The following is a 23,187-nucleotide window of genomic DNA, read 5'->3' as shown; positions in this document are numbered from 1 at the left end:
TATAGACAGGTGCCCGTCGTTCTGTTGGTCAAAGTAGAAAATTCTGGTACATTCGGCATTCTTTTCCTCCCACCCAAATACTACACATGTTTGAATTTCTATCAAGATATTAATAATTTGCATTATCGTTCCGCTTGGTCGGTTCACATTCATGTTTATTATGATCGTTATGCTTATATTATGAGCATATGTATGAATGTTTATAATAACATAGTTGCAGTAACTGAAGTATAGTAAACTTCTAAAAATGGTTGTGTTTTAACACAGGTTAGCTTTCTAAGGAATAATATTCGGAATGGCTTAAATAAAGAGGTTCTCCCCTTTCTCCGCAATATCTCAAATATTGGAACTGTTACAGTTCGCTGCAAAACAAGCAACGGACTCTTCTTCTTCTTCTTTTTTTTTTTTTTTTTTTTTTTTTTTTTTGTCACTTTCCAATCTGGATTGAATAGGACTAAAAGTTCTGCGGTCTACCAACCCAAGCGAAGAATGATTCTATTCCGAAAATTTAACGCAGTCTGTTGAAAATTAGAATGAAAACCACCCCAGATTGGTAAGTCTCTTTCTTTTTCCTTTAGACGCTGAACACTGGTAGTTCGGTCCGAGGTTCGAATCCTGCGAACGGGCTGGCTGCGTGGGCATTTTCGTGGTTTTCCCCATGAGGCAGATAGCCCTTGTATGCTTTGCCATAATTGAATAATCCAATCCAATCCTTTCTTTTCTTTTATTTAGTTCTTTATACTCCCAATACCGGCAGCTGTTGATTCCGATTGCGTAATATCATGTAGGGAAGAATTACGGCGCACGTATTGTGCAATAACGTTTGCGATATTTTGCAAAGATAATTAATTTTTGATGTTCGGTCTGAGATTTGTTTATGAACACTTAAAAGAGTTTTACTGTGCCTGCAAAGCAGAATATTTTTCTGTTCCGTTGGTTTGTTTTTATATGATACACATATTGAATTGTCAAATGGATTTATTTAACGGAAAAACCTAAACGGCTACAGTCTATCCCCCCCTCCGCTCCTCTTTTTCAAGTTACGCTCGACTGTCCGAATATTCGCCAATTTTCAAGTATGCGGGTAGTTAAGCTTTTACTGTTAAAGGATGACTGTATGAAGCAAATATCTGTCTTCTGATTTCAAAAATGTTCCTCTTTTTTTACTTTAATTACTTTGCTTGCAATATCTATTAAGGGAAAACTGATATACGATGAAAATTTAGAAAATGTTCAGAATTTAGATTAGTTTAATATCAATGTGAGTGGAAAAATAAATTGTATTTATTATTAAGTTCCAAGCGAATAGAATAAATATGCCTTATTATTATTTATTTCCTCTATTTCGAACTGAAATTTCATCATTAAATCTTGTAATATAGTTTAGTTCTGGATAGTTTTTACTCTCTCATTGTAAACTAGTTCTGTAAATTGAACTGTTATTCAAAATTTAAAAAAAAAAAAAGTAATTATTTTCCATGGTTGAGGTAATGCTTATTCTCTCTTAATAAATGCTGCATTTCTCATATTTTAAATTATGAGTCTAATTTCTAATGTTATGCAGTTGTGTATAATGTAATTAGACAGGTGCTTATTTTTTTTTCTTAAAATGTGCTTGAAAAGTGCTTATTATAGGTGCTTATTTTTTTAACTAAAATGTGGCTCTGAACCCTGGCACATTTTATAACAATCAAGAAAATAATCTTCATTCTTTCATGAGAAATGTAATTTTTTCTTGCTTAGCATAAATAATTTTTCAATTAACATTAAGATAGGAATTTATTGCACAGTTGCCAAGTCTTCCTGTTTTACAGGTAGACTCCGGGTTTTTTCTCGCATCTCCCAGTCTCTCGGAAAATCATTGAATCTTCCAATTTTTAATTTTTAACCTTTACTAAGGAAAGTGTCTTTCAGCAATAAATGAAGCTTGCATTAATAGAACTTATATTGTGCAAATTGCATTACTTTTCTCCTAGTAATTTTTGGCATAATTTTTCGAATTAGTTTTTTTTTTTTTTTTTAAATCTGAAGTGTTTTATATACAGTAGACATTTAGAGAGCTTTATATGAAGATTTGACCAATGCTTAATTAATAAATATTTTAATTTAATTTCGTTTCATATCAGTATATGTTACATTACTAAGTTTATCCATGCAATGGTATACGTATTTTTAATTTAATTTTTCGTTATGTTTAACAACCCTTTGATGAATTAAAACTTTTCTTTCGTATTCAAGATATGCTCAGTATAAAAGTGTAAGAAAATTACAAAATGAAATTAGCCAAACAATGTTAAAGTTTAATATATCTAATTAAATATCAGTCTAGTTTAAGTCAGAATAATGTTATAAACAGTTGAATAACCTGAATCATGCATTATAAAGCAAGTTTAAGTCATTTTGGAATTCTTTTGAAATGGTAGCAATGCATAGTTAGCTGCAAAGACCTCTCAGAAATTCCCAGTTTCAAGGTTTTCCAGATATTTCAAGGTTGACAACTGTGAAATTGTATTAGTTGAGGATTTCTTAAAATAAATATATTTCTTTTAAAATGTTTTGTTTTTACTCTATAGCTTGTCCAAATGGAACATTTGGTCTTCTTTGTAAACAAAACTGTAGCTGTTTGAATGGTGGAATATGTCGTCGAAGTGATGGAGTCTGTCGTTGTCCACCTGGTTGGATGGGTGCTCGCTGCACTGAAGGTATCAATGCTTGCTTTCCCTTCGTTAGTCTTTTAACAAGATAATTGATATAAGATATACTTTACTCTTTTTTAGACACTTCACTAACATTTACATAATTTATTGAACATATCTTCTGCTATGGAAACTATAAATAAAGAGAACTAGTTCATTTAACATAACTTTCTATAATCATGTGTTCAAAAGTTGATTTTGAGTGAAATATGCTGATTTACCTTTATTTTAACAATAGTGTTATGGATTAGTAGAATTATAAATAAAATTGTTTTATTCCCCGTACAGTGCAGTGTGTGACGAATACTAAAAGGAAACTAGTCCCGGAAATTAAAAATACAATAATAAATTTTGTTCATTTTTCATCGGACTTGTACATTCAATTCATAATGTACCCATATGCACGCAATGATTTTAGGTGTCAGAAGTGGGATTTGTATGCCAATCACAAGAGCGATGGAAGAGCAGTTAAGACAGCTGATACCAGCCTTTGCTGCATTTAAAGAGGAAATGAAAGTGGGCCAGCAAGAGACGAAAGTGGAACAGGAATCCATTCACGAAAAGTTGGAAGCTGGTCAAGTAACTTTTAAAGAAAACATAAAAGCTGTACAAGAAAAGATTGAAGCAGGTCAAGACGAAATGAAAAGAGAAACTGCCTGCATATTAAAAACCAAATTCAAAGCGATGGAAGACAGAACAGACACAATTTTCAATAGTGGCGGAAGCAAATGGACGTGATTCCCAAGCTAAGGCCTATCATCTTTCCGCTTCTCTGAGAGCAGACGTAGAGGATCGTGCAAACTCTTGCCAAAAACCAGAGATTAGACTTTGAAGCTCTAATTGGGGCATTGGAGCTGCACTTCAGCGAGAAGTGTTTAAAAGACTACACCAGGCTTCAATTAAAATCCCATCAACAGAAGCCCATAGAAACACTTCAGGAGCTCACCACGGATGTTGAAAGGCTGTCCCATCTCTCCTTTTCAAAGTGCCCGACAGAAACAAGGGAAATCCTGCCCCTGCAATATCTCATTGATGGCATCCGGGATCCTGAAATACAGAAAGCTCTGCGAATGGCGGATGTGAAGGACATATAAAGCGCTCTGTTGTACGCCGTGAAGTTCGAGCCAGCCCAGCAAGCAACTCGTAGAGATCGCTACCCAGTCAGAGCTGTGCGAGTCCACGAGCCAGTGGATCAATTGATGGCTCGTTTAGATGATTTAACAAGACAAGTCAATGCTTTGATATGGGAAAGGAAGGAGAAGAAATGGGCTGTAAAGTGTTGGAACTGTGGTACTGAAGGTCTCCTAAGATGGAATTGCAGAACACCCCAGGGTACGGTATATAAAGCAGATGATTTTACCAGACAAGTCAGTGGCTTGAGACGGAACAGAAGTGAAAAGAAACTAGTTCTAAAGTGCTGGAACTGTGGAGTTGAAGGCCACATACGAAGAAACTGCAAAACACCCCGAGGTACGGAAAATAAGACCATTTCCCAGCAACGACGCAGTAAACAAATTAGTGACCATATCGAGGAACGGGGGTTGCCAGATAATGAAAAACCTTGTTTTAAAGCGCTTAAAATTTATACAGTGAGTGGTTTTATACATGAGTTTTATACATGAGTAATAAATTTATACATGAGTCCAGGGTACGGAAAATAAAACAGATGATTTTACAAGTCAGTGGCGTGAGACAAAAAAGGAGTGACAAGAAACCAAAGTGCTGGAACTTTGGAGCTGAAGCCCACATATGAAGGAATTGCAGAATATCATAGGTTACAGAAAATAAGATCATTTCCCAGCTACAATACAGGAAACAAATTAATGACCATATCGAGAAGTGGAGGTTGCCAGATAATGAAAAACCCTGTTTTAAAGTGTTTACGATTTCTACAGTGAATGGTAGCGTAATGGACTGTCCATCAATGGGAATATCGATGGAGTTTCTTGCAATATGATCATTGACACAGGAGCTAATGTTACCATCATTCATAAAGATTTAGCTCAACGATTTAAGGATAAGCTCATTTGGATGCCATCCTGTGTCACACTTCAGACTGCGTCTGGTGATAAGATCGACGTAGCTGGGAAGTTAAACGTGAACATCACATTTGAAAAGGCCGCCTACCATTACACCGCATATGTGGCGGATATTACAGATCCATGCATACTCGGATTGGACTTTTTAAGGAAATACAATTTTTCCGTCGACGTCAAAAACAACAAATTGCTTTCAGCATCTGAGGACATGACTATCCCTCCTCAAAAGGGATCCTCACCTGGAAACACCGATGTCTCATGTGAAAGACCCTACTCAGAATGCTGCCAAAATCCTAGGGTCGAAGAGAAACCCCAGACTACTGGCTATCCTCCATCCCAGATGCTCTTCATTTGAAACCTTCATCTGCCTTGTGACTACCTGTTTGGTCGCCCTAGGGATGTGCCTTCATCGCCTGAGGAATACATCCAAGATGTCCAGGCCTGGTTTGAAGTGATGCACCGTTCTGCACGAAAGCGAATCAGCTTGGCAATGGAGAAAGGGAAGACCAGATACAACACAAAAGCTACTGGACATAGATTCAACGAAAGAGACAAGGTGAGGTAGTAGAACCCAATTCGACAAAAAGGACTCAGTCCTAAATTACAGTCACCTTGTACAGTCCTAAAGAGACTGAATGACACTGTGGTTCAGATCCGTAAGTCATCAAACTCTAAACCTAAAGTCACTCATTACGACAGGTTAGCTCATTACTATGGCCATAGTACTTAGTATAATTGTAAATACTGTAAGACCATGATAATTTTTGTTTCTAAATGTGTATTTGATTTGTATTTAGAATTTGATAGTAATTGGATTTGTTTTAGTTATTATATTTATTGTTCATGTTGTTTGTTATTGTAATGTAATGTTTATTATTGCATTTATGCTTTAGTTGTAAGTTTGGCTTGCTTGCTGTCCAGGGATTGTACTGCCCGGGACATGCAGTCCTTGGGAAGGGGGCAGTTTATGGATTTGGTATTTAAACAGTTAATGTTAGTAGAATTATAAATAAAATTGTTTATTCCCTGTGCAGTGCAGCGCGTGACGAATATTAAAGGAAAGCTAAGCTAGAAAATTAAAAATACAAGAGCAAGTGCATTTAACATTTAATAAATAAATATATCTTTTTGATTTCGAGAAATTGCTAGAACAATCTCGTGCGGAAATTTAAAAGCTTATAAAAAGGAGTTCTGTCAATTCAGTTCAGTTCTTGATTTAAGAGTTTTCTTAGAAAACTGCTCTTGTTGACTGTAGCGAATTGGCGGATTAGCTTTCTCTAGCTGTTTTGAATTAAGTTCTGTTGAACATTTGAGTAATTAAAAGATAACTACTGTGAGATATTGTAATACTGCACGAATATCTCAGGAAATGTAAGCATTTTGTTTTATTTGTGGTGATAATAGTAAATTTTGTTAATTTTTCATCGAACTTGTACATTCAATTCATAATGTACCCATACGCACACAACAGTATATTGAATTCTGGTATAGTTATTTGAGTTTAAATGTTTCATTCATAAGAATGATAACAAATAATATTCTAAACACAGAATTGATAAAAGTTTTCAAAAAGTAATATTGTTTGTGGCAGTAATCTAAAGTAGTATAATTTTAAAGTATTTAATAAATCTGCTGCATTGCTTACCTTGAACACATGCTATTTGAGCCATTATTTCTGCCTATTGTTATTTTGGTTGCATTGTGACTGCATGGTTACTTTAGTTGATCTGAATGTATTTGAAACAGCACAGAATGGTACTGAGTGTAAAATTATTGTTAATTTTGCATGCTGAAAAGTAATATGTGCTGTGAGCATTGTCCCAGAAAGAATTCTGAGGGGAGAGAAAAGCTTGTGATGTGTACCTCTTGATAATTGATCTGATGGAGCTCTTGCTCACATGAATGAAATGCTACATGACCATCTGATGACACTGTGAGGTTAAAATTAGTTAACAGAAAGAGAAGCAGTGTGAGGAGAGGGATTATCCTATTGGTCAGTCCTTTGTATTTCTCCAGATGTTCTTTAAGCATTTTTTGATATTCTTTGAATTCTTATTCTAATTTATAAGTTTACTTAATATTTACTTAATAATCATTACTGAGTATTCACCAAACTGAAATTTTTATCACATCTTCTAATCTGTTAATAATAATAAGCCAATTGTTTCTCAAATATAGGTTAGATTTCATCTCATTATTAAGTAGTTTTTTTCTTCTTTTTTTGGGGGGAGGGGCCATCAGCGGCTGAGTGGTAAAGTCACTGAACTCTGGTAGTTCAGTCTGAAGTTTGAATCCCGTGAATGGGCTAGCTGCATGGGAGATTTCGTGGTTTTCCCCATGTGTAACGTGTATACAAGCCAGTTTCCCTTAGCAAGTCCTCCATGAAGGCATCCCTCCCTTAGGCAGATAGCCCTCGAGGCTTTGCCATAATCACACACACATACGCACATGTTGTTCTTTTTTTCTGTTTAATAACAGGCCTTCTGCATGTGAAAAGTCTATGTGTGTTAGTAAGAACTGTCTTTGTGCAATTTTGATGTACTAATGTATTTCTGTCTGGTAGAGATACCAGGCAATTATTTTATTTTGAAAAAAATTAAACTGTAACTTTTGGTCTGTCAGCTAATTCACCAATTTTTTTTATTAACCAATCATCTTAAAGTACAAATGTTCACTTCAATCTTTTTGCATGTATGTAATTTTTTACACAGTTGTCTTCAGTTTAATAAATGAAGCTGAAATAAAAGCATGAAAGTCCAGTGTGTAAAGTCCCTGATTAATTTTTACTCTATTTGAACTGTTTATATCAGATTTAAGATATTTAAGAGTTTTTCATCTTAAGTAGATTTTTATCAGCGTAAAGTTTTTGGAAAATTGCAAAGTGAAACCAGCAAAAACACAATTGAATAGTTAGTTTTTTATTTTAAATTTTAATGTAATGCATTTTACTTTAAAGTCATGTAATTATTTTAATAATCTGAATTAAGCATTAGAAACTTACTTTAATTTGCTAATTTTGAACCTCATAGTTCAGAGTTATCAGCTATTATGTATGTGTTTCAAGATTTTCACAGAAATTTATTAGTGCTCAGAATAATGCAAAATGTTCTTTAGGTACTTGTTGCTATGTGTTTGTCAGCTGCTGATAGTTTTCTGTAACTTGTTAATATAATTATTTTATGTGTTTCAGTTTTCTGTGTCTTGTTAATATAATTATTTTATGTGTTTCAGTTTGTCCTGAAGGTTATTATGGTGATCATTGTATGCAGCAGTGTCAGTGTAAGGAAAATTATGTCTGCAGCCCTCTGTCAGGATGTGTATGTAAATATGGATATGGAGGAGAAAATTGTGAACAACGTTAGTATTTTTTTAGTGTTGCTTATGTTATTTTTTCATTTTTCTCTTAGTAAATATTAATTTTTCCCTGCATTGATTTAATAATTTTCAAAATATGTGAATATATTTTTTTATATTTTATAAAATATTTTAACGAGAAAATTATAATATTCATTGTATTAATATAATTAGGTTTAATGGGACAAAGTGTTCAGAAGATGGAAGATGATTCATCAACAAGTGCTGGTGTGGTAGGAGGAGTGATTTTAGCCATAATCTTGTTAGTTGTAATTGTTCTCCTTATTATATATTACAGGAGACGTTTAAAGAGGCTTAAAGATGAATTAGCATATGTGACGTAAGTAAATTAAAAAATGTTCTGATAATTCTCTTCAAATTGTTATAATATTCAATAAGTGTTATAAATTCTTTTTGTAGCTATGCTGCAGATCCTAATCCATCTCCAGGTGAGTTCCTTTCTGATATGAATTTTTAGTCATCCACTCATCATACTGAATATATTTTTAATATAGCCGAATATTCTGCTAAAAATTAACCAACAATATGTGCACTTTATATTTTAGATCGCAGACATTTTGACAATCCAGTATATGCTTATCAAGGTGTTCCAGCAGGAGCATGCAGTGCATCATTAAATAATACTGGTACTAAACATATATATAATGATTTAAGAATGAAAAACAATGTTGAAAAAGCTAAACTGGGAGATGAAGATTCAGAAACTTATGTTGAAAAAGGTATGTTTTTCTCCCCCAAAAAAGGGAGGGGGAACTTTTTCAAACTAATTGAGTTTATTTTCATATGGCTTCATTTATAAGTTTGTAAACATTCACTGACAACTAATATATAAAATGAAAATGGTGCAGTTTTTTCCTTGCATATTTTTTGTGTGACTTCTGTTGCACTGTATTATTGCAAAAGAATAACAGAAGTCTTGCCATGTTCTTCACAACATAACTTTTATTGCCTTCTTCATGGTAATAATGCAGTTTTTTTTTTTTTTTTTATTTTATTCTTGTTAGCTTGTGAATACACTTGATAAGAACACAGCAGTCTTAACATATTCCCGAAAAATAAACTCGCATGGCATAACATTCTATGTATGACCTTAGAAGTCTAACTCTGAAACACTAAGTTATCTTGCTGTTAAAAGTAATATGCAGCAATTCTAAAGATATTCTGCTTTTTCATACTGAACCTTTCCATGGAATTATCACCACTACTTGCTGTAATATTTAATAATTTGTAAATGGTAACATTTAATATTTAGTAACTTGTAATTGGCAACACTTTGGAGAGGGATTGAGAAATAGAACTATGCTGGTATTGCAGTGCTCTGTGATTATACATTCTAAGATTGTAAATAAATAGTTTCTAAAAGCTAAAAGTGTACCCTCATAATTTTATATGGTGTCAGAAGTGTTTTGCTTTCAAAATGGAAAGTTTAAAACCACCAGAGCCGATGAAATTTGATGGAAATCTGGCTTCGAATTGGCAGAGATGGCTGCAATCATTTGAAATATATGAAGTAGCTAGTGGATTACATAATAAAGAAGAGAAGGTAAGAGTTAATACTTTTCTTCATGTAATAGGAATTCGTGGTCTTGAAATATATAATACATTTCCTATAGAAGAGGGTAAAGAAATTAAATTATGTGAAATTAAAACAAAATTTACAGAATATTGTATTCCTAAGAAAAATATTACATATGAAAGACATTTATTCTTTACTAGAAATCAAACCGCGTCAGAAACCATAGATGAATACGTAACTGATCTTCGAAATAAAGCTAGAACATGCGAGTTTGCACAATTAACGGATAGTTTAATAAAGGATAAAATTGTTTGTGGTATTAAAGATGATATAGTGAGAGCAAGATTGTTACATGAAACAGAATTAACATTAGAAAAAGCTCTTGATATATGCAGATCTGCTGAAATAAGTGCACATCAAATGAAAATCATAAAGAATGAGGAAACTGCTGTAAACTTAGTGAAAAAGAAACTAAGTAAATATAATAAGAATACCTACAAAGAGGTAAATACCAATAAACAAAAGACAAAAGTTTGTTCTAAATGTGGAACATCTCATGAGTATCGAATGTGTCCAGCATATGGAAAAATCTGTCATAAATGTAAAAAGGCAAATCATTTCGCGAGTCAGTGTAAAAGCTATATAATAAAAAATGAAGCAGTCAAAGTAAACAAAAAAGATAGACAAATTAAATTAATAAATCATGACTCTGAGAAAGAGTTAGAATTTTATGTTGGCACATTAAACATTAATTCAGATAACAAGGAAGAGAAATGGACTGTTGACGTTAATGTAAATAAAAGTAAACTAAATTTGCAGTTAGATACTGGAGCAATGTGCAATGTTATTTCTAAAAGCAAACTGAAATTGCTAAATGTTCCGATACAGAAGTCTGAAATTAAAAGAATAGTTACATTCTCTGGGAATAAAATGGATACTTTAGGAAAAGTAGTACTTAACTGCCAATATGGAAAAAATAATTATGTTGTGGAATTCCAAGTTATTGACAAAGAAGTACCTTCTATATTAGGATTAAAATCATGTTTGCAACTAGGTTTGATTCAGAAAGTAATGTCTGTTTACACTGAAGACTTACTGGAGGAATACAAAGATGTATTTGAAGGCTTAGGTTGTTTGAATGGAGAATATAAAATCCAGTTAAAACAAGATGTAACGCCAGTCATTCATCCTCCAAGAAAAATACCCATAGCTATACGTGATAAAGTTAAGAAAGAATTACAAAGAATGGAAAATTTAAATGTTATTGAGAAAGTAAAAGAACCAACTGAATGGGTAAATTCAATGGTTACAGTTGTCAAACCGAACAAAATAAGAATATGTTTAGATCCTAGAGATTTAAATAAAGCTATAAAACGAGAACATTATCCGATGTTAACCATTGACGAAGTTGTCACTAGAATGCCTAACGCAAAAATATTTTCTGGTTTAGATGCTAATAGTGCTTTTTGGCAAATCCAGCTTGACGAAGAAAGTAGTAATTTGTGTACATTCAATACACCTTTTGGCAGATACAAATTTAAAAGATTACCTTTTGGCATATGTTCAGCTCCAGAAATTTGCCAAAGAAAATTAAGCCAAATAATAGAAGGTCTAGATGGTGTTGAATGTATTATAGATGATATCTTAATATGGGGATCTAATGAAAAGGAACATGAGCTACGACTTAAAAAAGTACTCCAGAGAGCACGAGAAAATAATTTGAAGTTCAATAAGGCTAAATGTAAAATAAAAGTTAATCGTGTGAATTATATAGGACACGAGTTAAGTGAAAATGGACTAAAACCTGATTTTTCTAAAGTGGAAGCAATTGTTAAAATGCCAGAACCTACAGATGTGCCTTCGCTACAAAGATTTTTGGGAATGATTAATTATTTAGCCAAATTTATTCCTAACTTAACTACTATTACTGCACCATTAAGACAGTTACTTGAGAAAAATGTCCTCTGGCACTGGACTGAAAAGCATCAAAAAGCTTTCGAAACACTTAAAGAACTGATTGCAAAAGCACCCGTATTAAAATTCTATGATGTTAATAAGGATGTAACTCTTTCAGTAGATGCAAGTTCTGAAGGATTAGGCGCTGTTTTACTACAAGAAAACCAACCAATTGCTTATGCTTCCAGAGCTCTAACAAAAAATCAAAAAAATTATGCTCAGATAGAAAAAGAGCTTTTAGCTATTACTTTTGGATGTTCTAAATTTCATCAATATATATATGGCAAACGTATTACAGTTGAAACTGATCATCGACCATTAGAAAGCATAACTAAGAAACCTCTTTTTAAAGCACCACAGCGATTGCAAAGAATGCTGTTAAATTTACAGAAATATGATCTAGATGTACGATACAAAAAGGGGAAACACTTATTAATAGCAGACACTTTGAGTAGAGCATATTTGAATACAACAGAAGAAGATAATGATGAAGATACAGAAATTTGTACACTGATTCCAGCATCTGATGACAAAATTTATGAATTAAAGAAAGAAAGTGAATGTGATGCTACACTACAGTGCTTAAAGAAATATATTCTGAGAGGCTGGCCAGAAAGGAAACATCAGGTAGAACCTCAAGTCAAAGTATTTTGGGACTACAGAGATGAGTTGACAATGGAAAATGATTTATTTTTCAAAGGAGGAAGGGTAATTATTCCTTTATCTATGCAAAAGGAAATGTTAAATTTAATTCATGAGGGTCATTTTGGTATAGAAAAATGTAAGAAAAGAGCTAGAGATGTTTTGTTTTGGCCATTTATGAACAAGCAGATAGAAGATAAAATTTCAAAATGTTCTATATGTAATGAATACCAGAACAAAAACATAAGAGAGCCTATGATACCACATGAAATTCCCAATTTACCTTGGTATAAAGTTGCGACAGATTTATTTGAGATTAACAAAGATGTATATTTATTAATTGTAGATTACTATTCCAACTTTTTTGAAATCTGCAAACTACCGGATACTCGAAGTCAGACAGTGATCAGTTACATGAAATCTCATTTTGCAAGATACGGTATACCATTGATAGTGATATCTGATAATGGACCTCAGTTTGCAAGTAAAGAATTTTCAGAATTTGAAAAGAAATACCAATTTAAACATATAACAAGCAGCCCATACCATCCACAGTCGAACGGATTAGCAGAGCGTTCAGTACAAACGGCGAAGAAATTGTTAAAGAAAGCTCAAGCAGATCATGCTGATCCTTATTTAGCATTGTTAGCTCATAGGAACACTCCAACTAATGAGATGCTAGGATCACCAGCTCAACGACTTATGAGTAGAAGAACAAGAACGATTCTTCCTACATCTGAAGAATTACTTAAACCTCAAGTTGTGAGAAATGTAAAAGAAAAAATCAACCAAGAAAGAACTAAACAGAAGTCATATTATGATCGTCATACAAAAACATTACCATTGCTAAATAAAGGAGATTGTGTTCGGGTATATCAAGATAATCGCTGGAAACCAGCAGTTGTAGAAGAAGTGCATAAGACGCCTAGATCATATATACTTAGATCAGGTGGATCAGTATTGAGAAGAAATAGAAAAGATATTAGAGGAAACAGTTTAGCTGTTGATGAGAATATCAGAGGAACAGAACAAGGAGTTAATACACAGAAAACAGATGTAAAAGGATATGATTCCAGATATTCTCAAGGGCAAAGTTTAGAAGATCAACTACCAAACTCTGCTAACTCAGAAACAAGGAACGGTGAGCTAAGAACTAGAAGTGGGAGACTGATTAGAAAGCCGGCCAGGTATTTGGACTGATTTTAGACTGTTAAAACTTTTGAACTTTTTAAAAAAACGGAAGATGTAATATTTAATAATTTGTAAATGGTAACATTTAATATTTAGTAACTTGTAATTGGCAACACTTTGGAGAGGGATTGAGAAATAGAACTATGCTGGTATTGCAGTGCTCTGTGATTATACATTCTAAGATTGTAAATAAATAGTTTCTAAAAGCTAAAAGTGTACCCTCATAATTTTATACTTGCCTATGTTCTTAGAATAATCTGTGAAATTGTTATAAAACAGGATCAGCGGCAATGGAATTTTTGAATTCTTTTGATAACATTTTAAGTCTCCAAAATTGTTTTTTGTTTGATCAGTTAAATAACAATTGATACAGAGTTATGCATTAAAAAAGCTCAGTGAGTCATTTAGAAAGTATAGACTTTTTTTTAATTATTATTAATTCAACTGTATTGTTAGAAGGGGGAGGGAAAAGTTTAGCTCCATGTCTACAACCTATATAGGCTTTACTAATAGACGTAAGCCCACCAGCGGCCGAGCGGAAAAGTCGCTGAACACTGGTAGTTCGGTTTGAGATTCGAATCCCACAAACGGGCTGGTTGCATGGGCGTTTTCGTGGTTTTCCCTATGTGTAACGTGTATACGAGCCAGTTTCCCTCAGAAAGTCCTCCACGAAAGCATCCTCCCCTTAGGCAGATAGCCCTCGAGGCTTTCACACACACTAATAGATGTAAATGGGGGAAAATTTTTAAGAATTAGGATAAAATTGTTTCGTTTTACTTCTTGGGGACTTCCCTTTGATAATAAATCTGGATTTAGAAGAGGATGTAATAAAAACTGCAGAAATAACACTTATTTAATTAAAATGTTTTGAAGGTTCTCTTCCTATGAGATGATCTACAAGAACTGAGAGCTAAAGAGCTAGAAAATAAAAGTGAAATTAAAAAAAAAAAAAAAAAAAAGTTTTAAATTATACAGAACTATATGTTATGACTACTATTTATCTAAGTGATCTTTCAGTCCACTCATTTTTTTATAGGTAACATGCTTCAAAAATCTATTTAATTGAATTAATGCCTTCACTGTGTGTGAGACTGTTCTTGTTAAATCTCTGTTAAAGGTAAAAAATTAACTGAAATTCATCACAGATTACATAATGTCAGTGAAGAACATACTTGAAGGTAGAAGTAATGGGTCAAATAATATAAAAATTTTCAAAAGATTAATGACAAATAGCTATAAAGAAAACTGGCCAGAATTTGAGCAAATTGCACTTGCCACTAATATTTCTTACCCCAATCATCAAACACATTTGTTTTTCTGTCACCATGTCATTCGTATTTCTATAGATCTAATATGCCACCTACATTTTGGCCTTTAACTTTGATATAATAAAAATTCAGATTTTACATTATGTCCAAAGGGGCTTTTTTTTAAACATTTTCTGTATTACCTTTATTTATCATGTTCTTCGCACTTAAACCATAAAATTCAACTCAACAGCAATAATTTTAAAATGAGCACATCTTTAGAATTTCTAATACACAGTCTCATGCACTGGAGGTAAAGTTTTTTTCCCCATACAGTGTCGCCATTGCTCGCTTTGAAATCGAGTTTCTTATTAAAAAATTCGTTAAAGTGTTACAAAATATGAAATCGATTATAAAACAAATTCCAAATTTGGGTTTACAGATTATATTTGGAGGATGATTATGTTATTCAAAATTTGATGGCTCTAGCTACTGTTGTTTTATCACAATGTGAGAAACATTCATATATTTATGCAGGTTATATTTAAAGAAATTCAAATTCATTATTTAATTTCTTTAAATATAACAGAGCTGTAATATTTGGTGGCAACAGTTTGAAAAGTGAATTGACGCAAAGTGCCAAAATGAAATTAATAGCCCTTCTGAGCTAGCACTCCTTTGGGCTAAAAACTAATCGTACCCATGGTGGAGCATCAATTCAGTTAGGTATCTTTACATGCGCAGTAATCTTACCTGTGTTGGGAGCATCAACTCAGTTTGGTATCTTTACCATTAATGTAATTTGGTATCTTTACCATTAATGTAAAAGTCTGTTAATGGCTGAGCAGTAAAGTTACTGAATATTAATAGTTTCACTTGGGTTTGAAACTAGGCAAGCAACCTGGCTGCATAGGCATTTTCGTGGTTTTTGCATGTGCAATGTGAATATGAGGCAGTTTTCCTTAAAACGTCATACATGAATGCATCTCCTCACTTAGGTAGAAATCAAACAAATAGCACTCATAGAATTTAGGGTTGAAGAAAGACAAACCATGACCAATGTCATTAAATGTGTATTAGACTTCTGCATATGTTAAATTTTTTCATTGTATTTCCATTTGTGTTTTCAGACTTAAAGATTTAATTAAAAAATGGCTCTCACAATTTTATATTTTAAGAAATAAATTTTGCAAGTAAGTAAAATTTGCTATTCTATCTAATTTGGGCAAAATTCAGCTGTAGATTGACATTGTTTTTTATCAAAAAAATTGTGCATTTAAAAATTTGTGAATTTTTTCCATAAATTTATGAATCTGAAGTTATTTTAATTATATTTCACATGCTCCCACTGTACAAGTAGAAATTTTAGGTAATTTCTTTTGAAGATTGCCTGTCCAAATATGCTGTTTTTTGAGGATAGGGGGAATAAAAGTGTTCTTACTCATTTGAAGATTTAGAAAATTGTTACCCACCGAAATTTTAACCTGTGAAGTTTTTACAATAAATAAGAGAGTTTTTAGTTTTACTTTAAGCTTCTGGTATTATTTTTAAAAGATCTGTACATTTCAAGTAATAAGTTATATTTTATTTTTAGGTGCATGTGGAGGATATGGTGAAGAAGTGGGCCTGAAATCCAAAATAGATTTAGAGTTCAGTCGTAATATTTATCATAGTATTGAAGATTTAAAGCCAAATTTATCAAAAAAAGAACCATTTTATGATGAAGTGAAAGATAAGAACTGTGATGGTATTATGGATTTTCATTTTGTGTTTTCATATGGAAATTTTTTATTTTGTGAATATGTCTTATATCTGTTTAAAACTGCTCACTTTCTCTCTGTATATCTGATGACACTTTGGATTTTACCCAGACGCCATACCTCTTACATTCTACAAATATAATTACAGTACGAAGACCGAGATCCCGACGTCCTATATCCTGAATGATCTAAAATCCGGAACTCAAAGCCACGAACAATTCTTTTTGTGTGTGTGCTTTATGCCTGCACATTTGATTCTCCCGCGTAATAAATCATATGGAGAGTCCGATTCCTAATTTTACTTCGGCACTAAATAAAATACCCTATTATTTCTTTTTACCATAAATATGTTTGAACAGTAATTTGGCTACATAGCCGAGTATCTGCTTGGTGTCAAACTGAAACATTATACATAGAAACATAGTTGATTTTACACCTAGTAATATTTTATGTCACTGATGCCAAGCTGGGGACTCATTATTTATTATATTTTGCTTTCATCACTGCATGTTTATCAACACATGACAATGAGTAATGACTCATGCAGCAATGTCTAAACCAGCGGTCTTCAACCCTTAGAACTTTACGGACCACTACATATATAATTTTATATTTGATGAACCACTAATATGGACTAAAAAAAAACTTGACATATTAATACACAAAAGCAATATTCAATTTACTAATACATGTAATTCTAATTTTCATTTGTTAATATAATTATCGAAACATTTGGTGTTCAGCAGCATGAATTTGTGGAAATTCAGGCTATGCCCCTGATTATGAGTAAAAATTAAAACACTCTTAACATCTCACTGATACACATATTTCTTTCATATTGAAAAATTATATGAAAGTACAAAAATCTTACCTTCTTGTACAAAAAGCTTCACATTTCCATATCACTGAAAAGCAAGAACAAACCGGCAAATGCAAAGCAATATCAATAAACTGAAAGTGTTATGCCATCAATTTTTAATTATTGTAAACATAATAATTATCCCTTACTCAGCAGGCCCACCAGCAGCGGCCAAGCGCTAAAGACGCTGAACACTGGTAGTTCGGTCCCGCGTATCACCAGTAATACACACACCACTGGTTGAGAACCACTGGTCTAAAGCATAAGCCCTTGTTTGCATGAAAGTATATGATAAATTATTTTTCTACCTGTTTATAATGTAATAAACAAATGAATATCAAAATTTAATGCATTTGTAATAATGTAATTCATTTTTATTATGGTTATTTAGTCAAAGTTTTGTTACCCATAAAACTTAGTGCTGGCATTCGTTATGGCTATCTAAGCTTCCTTTTCAGTAGTAATTTTCTGCTATCTGGTGCTACAAAGATATCTTCTTTCACTTTGTTTCTGATATCGAAGATACATTTTGACAGAGGCATTTAAAAATAGTATCCATATTTTGTATATATCTTTACAAGCTATTTTATGCAAAGTAAGTGAAGAGTTTTTGTGGTGGGATATGGTATAAGTTCCAGATATTGACCTTTTACTTGCCTACTCAGATCTGCTATTGCTACTTAATATACCGGGTGGCCATAATTAAACTGACAGTGCTCACAGTGTTCTGTAGCGCGATCTATTTGCGAGAATGACGCCACATTTTGTAGGAAAATTAAACAATACGGGAATGAAGGATTCCGCGAAAAAACAAATTAGTTCCAAAAGTCACCACTAGGGGAATATTTGGCGCTGTGTAATATAAAATAGAGTGTTAACAAATGCAAATTAATACAGAATAAAATTACCTTTTATTATGCACATTTTCTGATTTAGTTCAAGTGCAATATGGCAACACTCAAAAAAGCGTAAAATCTACATAAACACCGATAAAGTCTCGTGATCTGCAATATCACGTACACTGAGCAGAAGAAGAAGTTCTTTATTCAAATTTCACGTTGCATCCATTCGCACAGTGCCAGCTGCTTGGGTTTTAAAAGGCAATGTGTTATGTTTTGAATCAATCGGATTGAAAGTTTATGTTCAATGTTTCCTTCTTTAGTACTGGTCAAATTCTTTTACCTCAACCAGTGCAATGCATCAGCCACTCTTCGTGCTTTTAGAACGCACAAAAAAGTGCGTAAAGGTAACGGTCCTGTGTCAGTTAATGGGTTAAAAGCAATGGTTGCGACATTTGAGAAAACAGGGTCTCTGAAGGTTCAGTCAGGCAGAGGACGAAAACCTGTACCACAGGATACAATTGAAGCAGTTGCCACAACGATTGTCGACAGAGGACCAGACAATATTGCTGCCACCTCTAGCGCTCATGGAGTAGCTCAGAATATGGATATGCCTTACGGTACGGTATGAGAAATCTTACGAAAGATTATCAACTTCTATCCATACAAGATCAGCCGTGTACAGGAGTTACTGTATCTCGACCGTGATAAGCGATTGACTTTTGCTCTCACCTTTCTTGCCAGAATGGAGGTGGATGATGCTTGGCCGTGGAAAATCTTATGGGGAGACGAGGCCCACTTTTACCTGAATGGAACTGTGAATACCCAGAACGGCCGAATTTGGGATGACAAACCACCACATGCAGTCACAGCAATTCCCTTACATTCACCAAAGGTAACTGTTTGGTGTGGGTTCACAGCAGAATTTATCGCAGGTCCATTCTTCTTTGAGAACATTACCCCGACAGGACCGGAAACCTGTTCTGTTTACCGGAGAGAAATATCGCCACATGTTGAACAGCTTTGTCATTCCGGCACTTTAGCAAAGACAGTGCCTGGGGGAAATCATTTTCATGCAAGATAGAGCCCCTCCACACGTAGCTGTACGGGTGCAACAGATGTTACGACAGAAATTCACAACAGAAAGTGTCATTAGCCGCTACTTTCCAACTGCATGGCTACCTCGGTCGCCTGATCTTACCCCATGCGACTTTTGGCTATGGGGTTACCTTAAGTCCAAGGTCTATCAAGGAGTGGTCCAGGACCTGGCTACGTTGAAGGATAACATATCACAGACTGTACGGGAGATTCCTGCAGACATGTTACTTTCTGCTGTTGTGCATACTGTGCACCACAGAATGCAATATGTGGTCCACAACAACAGCAGCCACATTGAATGCAAAATAAAAGGTAATTCCTGTATTGATTTGCATTTGTTAACACTCTATTTTCTATTACACAGCGGCAAATATTCTCCTAGCGGTGACTTTTGGAACTAATTTGTTTTTTCGTGGAATCCTTCGTCCCCCATCTTGTTTAATCTTATGTTAAACAAAATGTGGCGTCATTCTCGCAAACAGATCGCGCTACAGAACACTGTGAGCACTATCAGTTTAATTATGGCCACCCGTTATATATATATATATATATGACAGGTATTAGTCATTTTAGGCTTTTATCGCTACTAAGGCTAGAGCTGGTGGTCATTTTATTATGGAGGCACTTAAAAAGCTGCTTTCGTTACCTCCTATGAAGGAATACACAGTTAACATCTTAGCTATCTCCGAGATTCGAACCCAGGCTCTTCGGTGATGCAGTCAGTGCCACTAACCATTTTCCCATCTGAGCAACAAACTACCTAATATAAGAACTTGGTTATAATCACCATGCAGACAAAGAAGGAACAATATGTTGATTTCCGTAAATGAAACCTTTTATGAACACTCATAAACGGTTAACAAATAAACATAAACAATAAGTAACGTAATGCATGAGATCTGATTTCAAATTTTCTTGAATATGTGAATAATAAACAAACAGTCTACAGTTCAGAAGCAATTCATTTCCGTAATGTAAAAGAACTAGTTTAAGTTTTCTTTTAGAGGAAGCAATACAAAATGCTTAAATTTCATATTTTTTTTAAATAAAATTAGAAATTATTTCTTATTTATTGTTTTTTCAAGAAAATAAAAGTTAAAATTAAGCATCGTATTAATATTTTTTAATTCAATGTCCAAAATGACATTAAAAACAGCTAAAAAGAAAATGTTTTAATCACATACTTTATTGTTACAATACTACAAACTAGAGTTTCCAAGCTAAAAGCAACTGATTTGCCGTTTTGGAGGATTTTTCTGGGAATGTGAACAAACGAAGCATCGTCGTCTCATTTTCTTATCAGTCTCTTCTGAACAAAGTTTTGGAAAATGTCTTTCAATTAATCTTTCAGAATCAATATCAGAATTTCAGAATCAATGTCTGAAATATTTTGCATCATTTCTGCTATTTCATGCTCTGTTAAACATTTTCGACGCTTCGACATTGCAACGGTAAAAACAGAAAGAATTCACATCTAACAAGATCTAATTATTTTCTAAAAACTGAATTGCAAACCGAAATACCCAATGCTTTAGCAAAAATAAAACTTCTCTACTTACAATAAACAATTACCACGTGCGAATTTAAAGAGACGTCATAAATCACGCCATTCGGAAACATTTATTTCCCTGTTTGTTTATATAATCAAAAAACACATGGTTCTCTCATTTCGAGTAGAAGGTCTAATGTACATGTATCTGAAACCATATGGACATACAGTGCCATCTTGTGGCAGAAATTATAGTTTTTAAAACGTTCCAGGACACTGGCACAAATATGTGACAGTCGGGCTGAACGGGAAAATGCTCTGGCATGCCTGCGTGTCAGCCGGGAAGTGAGTGTGTTTGTTGTTGGCACATAGACGTGACAGTCGGCATGAAGTGGTTAAAAAATTCTTTTTAATACCTGAGTAGTTAAAATTATGAAACACAAGTATTTTGCCTTCCTAGTGCTTCAATGAATGCCTGCGTGATGTTTTTATGCTATGCAACATAAATATGGACCCAAATTACATAAAAAATGTCTTCAGCAAATGTCCAGCAAAGAGCTCTAATATACTTTGTCGTAATGAAAAAAAATCCAGTTTTTAATTCCATAAAGACCAGTATGATTCCTATCCTCTTAAGCAATTCTAAAAGGAAAAGAGTCAAGTAAATAGCATTGTGCAAAGAATTATGTTTCTAAGCGAAAATATTCAGCAACTGACAGTATTGTAACAAACGTATATTGATTGAGTTATGCAATATTTAACAAGGTATTTTCCCAATTACATTTTTAATGCTTCTCATATTACTAAATTGTTGATTTGATACAGTTCTTAAGCTTTCGAATATAATTTGTTAAATATTATGTATTTTATATATAAATCTTTTATTTTGACTAATTTCTTTTAAACAGAAATGTAATTCTATTTCAGTTAAAGCTTCATCTGCTGATGTGGATGTGTATGATCACTTACAGTACAACAGGCCAACAAATGATATAAAACCACAATATCATAGAATGGAAGACACCTTAAAAAAGGGACAAAAAACAGCTACTAAGGACCTCTAATTTTGGTACTGCATTCTGTTCATAATATCATTCCTTCATACTTATTGTAAGCCTCCAAACCATTTTGCGTTCAAAAAGCATCATTTACAAAAACAAAATGCAGTTCTGCCAGTTTATCACTGGATAAGTTCAGAATTCTGCAAATATCTCACCCTGTCTCTTTTTAGCCTTATAGTTTTTCCCAGTTTGATTCAATATCCAAAGTAATTGTTGATTCCAAACCATCAAATTTAAGCATGCATGTGTTTGTGATAATTTCATTTTATAATGTATGGAACTTTTTTTTTTAAAAAAAGAGAGACATTTTGTATATTATAGGACAAGAATGAAAAGTACACAACATGAGTAAAAAAAAAAAAAAAAAAAAAAAAAAAAAAAGAATTGTATATTACCATGTATTTCAGGACTTGATTTTTAAATGTGTTTACAGCAACAATGCTGTGGTTTACTGTTTTAAAATCATACAACCTTTTAATTATCTGTTCTTTCCAACAATATTTTGTAATTTGCATTTCAATTTATGGTGGAATTTTGATGTGTGGGTAGATACAATTGTGTTTTAAATAAATTCAGGGGAAAATTGATTCGTACATATCTTAATATTTATTGTTTATTAATTAACAATTATTGCAGTTGACTATCAGACTGAAAAGATTGTTATTGCACTTTTAATTGAGCTTTTAGTAAATGTTGAACTTTTAGAAACATTTTTAATATGAATTTATTAATCAGTATCTGTAAATATCTGTATATGAGTTTTATTTTTATAAGTAGCATTTAGTATAAAATATATAAACCTTATAAGGAAGTAGTTGAAAGTTTTAATCGTGTAAATACCAAATAAAACTGCCAGTATATTAGTATTAGTTAATACCATGTAGATCATTACAGAGGAATATTTAACAAATATAACTGAAGCATAATTAAGGAGAGAACAGTTTGGAAACAAAAGTTACCTGTTTTTACATAGGTAGAAAAAAATCAGTGTTTTATAAACATCTTCTCCCCCTCCCCCAGGTTTGCATATGTAATTGAAAATAGCTAATAATGCACACTTTTAAGCATTTTTTGGTGTAATCAAGCTGTTGAATTTTTAAAGAAAATATTTTATACAAGTTTAACACATTAAATATTGTTTCTTTTATTAGATTTTATTAAATTAAAAAGTGTTTTATGGCTTTAGTTCTTGGTTCACCTGTGGTCATAAATGTTTGATTATTTGTATTAAAAGTGATTTTTATAAGTTGTAGAATTGTGAATTTCAGATATGTATGCATAATTTAAATATTTTTCCCATAGAGAGTTAACAGTATAATGTAACTAGAAACTGCAGCTAGTTATTAAACTTTTAAACTTATATGCTGTTTATTTGATTAATTTTGTAGTATAAAAACATAATGTAACATAAATGAATGA

The 23,187-nt window shown here is 33.0% G+C and overlaps 1 protein-coding gene across 4 annotated transcripts in view; it reads left to right on the top strand.

The window, feature by feature from the left end:
- The window catches only part of LOC118184138 (uncharacterized), a 265,451-nt gene extending 242,323 nt beyond the window's left edge, over window positions 1-23,128 (top strand). For all 4 annotated transcript variants that reach the window (XM_085815944.1, XM_035353790.2, XM_085815945.1 and 1 more), the window contains 7 exons: window positions 2,574-2,702; window positions 7,967-8,092; window positions 8,264-8,429; window positions 8,510-8,538; window positions 8,656-8,829; window positions 16,257-16,409; window positions 21,635-23,128. In XM_085815944.1, the coding sequence (XP_085672070.1) occupies window positions 2,574-2,702; window positions 7,967-8,092; window positions 8,264-8,429; window positions 8,510-8,538; window positions 8,656-8,829; window positions 16,257-16,409; window positions 21,635-21,771 (914 nt within the window). In that variant the 3' untranslated portion in view covers window positions 21,772-23,128. The remainder of the gene's footprint in view (window positions 1-2,573; window positions 2,703-7,966; window positions 8,093-8,263; window positions 8,430-8,509; window positions 8,539-8,655; window positions 8,830-16,256; window positions 16,410-21,634) is intronic.
- The last annotated feature ends 59 nt before the right edge of the window (window positions 23,129-23,187 follow it).

This window comes from Stegodyphus dumicola, chromosome 4, assembly GCF_044657685.1.
Source record: "Stegodyphus dumicola isolate Sdum_Otavi_A_Nest chromosome 4, ASM4465768v1".
Lineage (NCBI taxonomy): Eukaryota > Metazoa > Arthropoda > Arachnida > Araneae > Eresidae > Stegodyphus > Stegodyphus dumicola.
This window is presented reverse-complemented; position numbering and strand designations above follow the sequence as displayed.